Raw genomic sequence first — 2,271 nt, 5'->3', positions numbered from 1 at the left:
ATGGGCCTCATGGACAACTGGAAGTCCAAGCTGGACTCGCTGGCCTCGGACCACCAGAAGTCCCTGGAGGATCTCAAGGCCACCCTGAACTCGGGCCCCGGCGCCCAGCAGAAGGAGATTGGGGAGCTGAAGGCTGTGATGGAGGGCATCAAGATGGAGCACCAGCTGGAGCTGGGCAACCTGAGGGCCAAGCATGACATCGAGACAGCCGTGCACGTGAAGGAGAAGGAGGGCCTGCGGCAGAAGCTGCAGGAGGCCCAGGAGGAGCTGGCTGCCGTGCAGCAGCACTGGTGTGCCCAGCTGGAGGTGCAGGCCAGCCAGCACCGGCTGGAGCTGCAGGAGGCCCAGGACCAATGCCGCGACGCCGAGCTGCGCGTGCGCGAGCTGGAGAAGCTGGACGTGGAGTACCAGGGCCAGGCGCAGGCCATCGAGTTCCTCAAGGAGCAGATCTCCCTGGCCGAGAAGAAGATGCTGGACTATGAGCTGCTGCAGCGCTCCGAAGCCCAGAGCAAGCAGGAGGCCGAGAGGCTGCGGGAGAAGCTTCTGGTCACCGAAAACAGACTCCAGGCCGTCGAGTCCCTGTGTTCGGCCCAGCACACCCATGTAGGTGGCCGCCGCCCCTCCTGCCCACAGGGCGGCAAGTGGCCCCGGGCTCAAGGGCCCTGCTGGGGGAGGGTTCCGGCGTCTGTTGACCTTTTGTTTGCAGCCCAGGGAAGCGTCCCCGTTGCCCGCCCCACCTGGAGCATACCAGTCTGAGATCACAGGGCACCTGGCTCAGAGGAGGAGCCCCTGGCCCCTCTCTCAGAAGGGCAGCAGGCCTGAGTGACCGTTCAGAAGGGCAGCAGGCCTGAGTGACCGTGGGGCCCCCAAGCAGTCTGAGCAGACCTGGCTGGGTCCCCACAGGCCAGCCTGGAGAGGAGTGTCCCTGGGCAGCAGCCTTCTCCCCAGCTGGCAGGCACGTCCCACCGTGCAGGCTCCCAGGCCTCCTCAGGGCGTTGGTACCAGGAGCTCCAGCACTGGGCTGGCAGAGATGTGGAAGGCAAACCCTGCCCACCCCTGGGCAGGGGTAAGAGAGTCCCATTTCCAACCCGAGCGCCGACCTCGGGCACCTGAGGGTGGCCCCCTATTTGCCAGTCCCAACGAGATGGAACAACAGTCTGGCAGCCACTTTCCTAAGTGGAGCGGTGGGGTAGGGGAGTGGTCCCAGGAGTGGGCTCTGCAAGGCCAGAAGGCTGTGACTCTGGGGAGACTGCTGCCCCCCGTATCAGCTTTGCTGCAAATCTAGACGTCCCAGCTGAGCACACTGGGGAGGCTGGGACCCCAGGTATCAAGAACAGGTGCTCCCATGGGCCAGGAAGGGCCTCGTGAGTGGATCTGGGCACCACACCTGGTGCAGGCCCTAGAATGCCCCATCTCACCTGGACTCCCTTGGGGTCCATATTGGCTCCATTTCATAGATGAGCAAACCCAGATTCCAAGGCAGAGTAGCTTTCCCGGAGTTTCTCGCCCATCAGTGGCAGAGTTCCTGTTGAACCCCACTGCCTAAGGGCCAGAGAAGTACCCGGAATGACAAAGTCTTATATGAAGGGACAATTCGCAGCAAAATCGTTGCCTCCCCCCCACTCTCTGCCCCCCAACTCGAGGCTTGTAGGATCTTAGATACCCAACCAGAGATTGAACCCTGGGCCCCTGCAGTAGAAGCTTGGAGTCCTAACCACTGGACCACCAGGGAAATCCCAAGATGGTTGCCTTTTTATCAGCCCCAGTGGTTCTTGAGCTTCTGGTTCCCCTTGTACATTTAATCCAGAATTCAGTGTTTGAGCAACCAGTGTTCAGAAGTTCTCCGTACAGGGGGTGCCTTTTTTGTAAAAGGAGCCCTGCCTGTGTCATGCCTTAAGGCCCCACTGCACCAGCCATCTGCCCCCTTCTCCCAGGCGGGGGCCCCTATTAGCAAATACCCTCCCAGGATGCTGGGCAGAGGGGAGAAGAAGAGCCCCAGGTTGCACACGGCCTGGTTGGCTGCTCAGGGCAGGAGGGTCAGGCCTGGGGCCCCAGGACCTGGACTCCCTTAGCAGGGAGGTTGGGGGTTGCTGTGGTTCCACAGGATGGCTTGCTGCCCCTCTGTCACAGACCGCACCCCAGGGAGTAGGTGGTGACCTTAGAAATGCCCACTGATTTCCACACATGTGGGACTTTGGTCTGGACCCACATGCCCTCCAGATTCAAAGGTTCAAGGACAACTTGATTTTTGTTCTCATGTGTAAGAATGGG

At 61.1% G+C, this 2,271-nt stretch overlaps 1 protein-coding gene across 1 annotated transcript in view; it reads left to right on the top strand.

The window, feature by feature from the left end:
- The window catches only part of CLIP2 (CAP-GLY domain containing linker protein 2), a 75,691-nt gene that overhangs the window by 57,760 nt on the left and 15,660 nt on the right, over positions 1–2,271 (top strand). Inside the window, exon 12 of the mRNA XM_010854345.1 lies at positions 1–603. Coding sequence (XP_010852647.1) covers positions 1–603 — 603 coding nt within the window. The remainder of the gene's footprint in view (positions 604–2,271) is intronic.

Source organism: Bison bison, unplaced genomic scaffold (assembly GCF_000754665.1).
Source record: "Bison bison bison isolate TAMUID 2011002044 unplaced genomic scaffold, Bison_UMD1.0 scf7180017864340, whole genome shotgun sequence".
Lineage (NCBI taxonomy): Eukaryota > Metazoa > Chordata > Mammalia > Artiodactyla > Bovidae > Bison > Bison bison.
This window is presented reverse-complemented; position numbering and strand designations above follow the sequence as displayed.